The sequence below is a fragment of the Corapipo altera genome, unplaced genomic scaffold (assembly GCF_003945725.1).
Source record: "Corapipo altera isolate COAL_440 unplaced genomic scaffold, ASM394572v1 218, whole genome shotgun sequence".
NCBI lineage: Eukaryota > Metazoa > Chordata > Aves > Passeriformes > Pipridae > Corapipo > Corapipo altera.
In genome coordinates this window covers 97,708-98,743 of record NW_020885072.1, presented here as the reverse complement: position 1 = coordinate 98,743, position 1,036 = coordinate 97,708, and the positions used below count along the sequence as shown (strand labels likewise).

The following is a 1,036-nucleotide window of genomic DNA, read 5'->3' as shown; positions in this document are numbered from 1 at the left end:
CAGGTCTGGGTTAAATTTGGGAACAGGATCCCAGGTCTGGGTTAAATATGAGAAATGTATCCCAGGACAAATTTAGAATTTAAGAGACTGTAAATAGGACAAAATGAGTCCTTTTCCCCCCTGGAATAGCCTTTATTGTGTTTCTGAGGATAAGGATGACTCCAAGGTGACTCCGGATTGGGATTTACTTGGTTTTCATCCTTTTCCCCCTGTTTTATTTAATGTACAGATCCCAAAACATTCCCTTTCCCTCCCTTTGTGCCTGCCTGGGATGTTTGGATGTTCTCCCTCCCACACCTGAGCACGGAGCACAGGACAAACCCCACCTCCCAGTGGGAATACGGGAAGCAAGCAGGAGGCAATAATTCCCTGATGAGTCTGGGCCTGGCATTCCCCGAAGGAATGTCGTGGATCTCCAGGGCCATCGCCGTGTCCCGGCTGGAGGCCGTTCCCAAACTGCCGTGACTCTCCTCTGTCCCTGGGTTTTTCAGGATGCCTATTCCGAGATCGCCTACCTTTTCGCGGAGTTTTTCCGGGATCTGGACATCGTCCCCTCGGACATCATCGCGGGGCTGGTGCTCCTGAGGCAGCGGCAGCGGGCCAAGCGGAACGCTGTCCTGGATGAGGTGGGCACGGGAACACCGGGAACGTGCCCGTCCCTGGGAGCACCACGTGCTTCTCCCCGCCTCCCTCCCGGGCTGTTCCCACTTGCTGAGCTGGGAATTAAAAATAATGACGGACTTAAGCGGCTTCTCCCAAGTTTTTCCCAGTGGTTTTTCCCAGCTGACACTGAGTCAAGGTTGGAATTTGTCATCCGCAAGTACAGGTTGAGCTCTTGATCCCAAAAAAGCCTTGAAGGGAAGACTTTTTTGGGATCAAGAGCTCAACCTGTACTGTAGGGAAGATTATTCCCACTATGTTATGGATTGGGAGGATTATTCCCACTATGTTATGGATTGGGAGGATTATTCCCACTATGTTATGGATTGGGAGGATTATTCCCACTATGTTATGGATTGGGAGGATTATTCCCACT

At 50.9% G+C, this 1,036-nt stretch overlaps 1 protein-coding gene across 1 annotated transcript in view; it reads left to right on the top strand.

Annotated features, from left to right (window-relative positions):
* The window catches only part of DAGLA (diacylglycerol lipase alpha), a 57,463-nt gene that overhangs the window by 30,676 nt on the left and 25,751 nt on the right, over positions 1-1,036 (top strand). Inside the window, exon 9 of the mRNA XM_027669239.1 lies at positions 492-820. Within this exon, the coding sequence (XP_027525040.1) occupies positions 492-820 (329 nt within the window). The remainder of the gene's footprint in view (positions 1-491; positions 821-1,036) is intronic.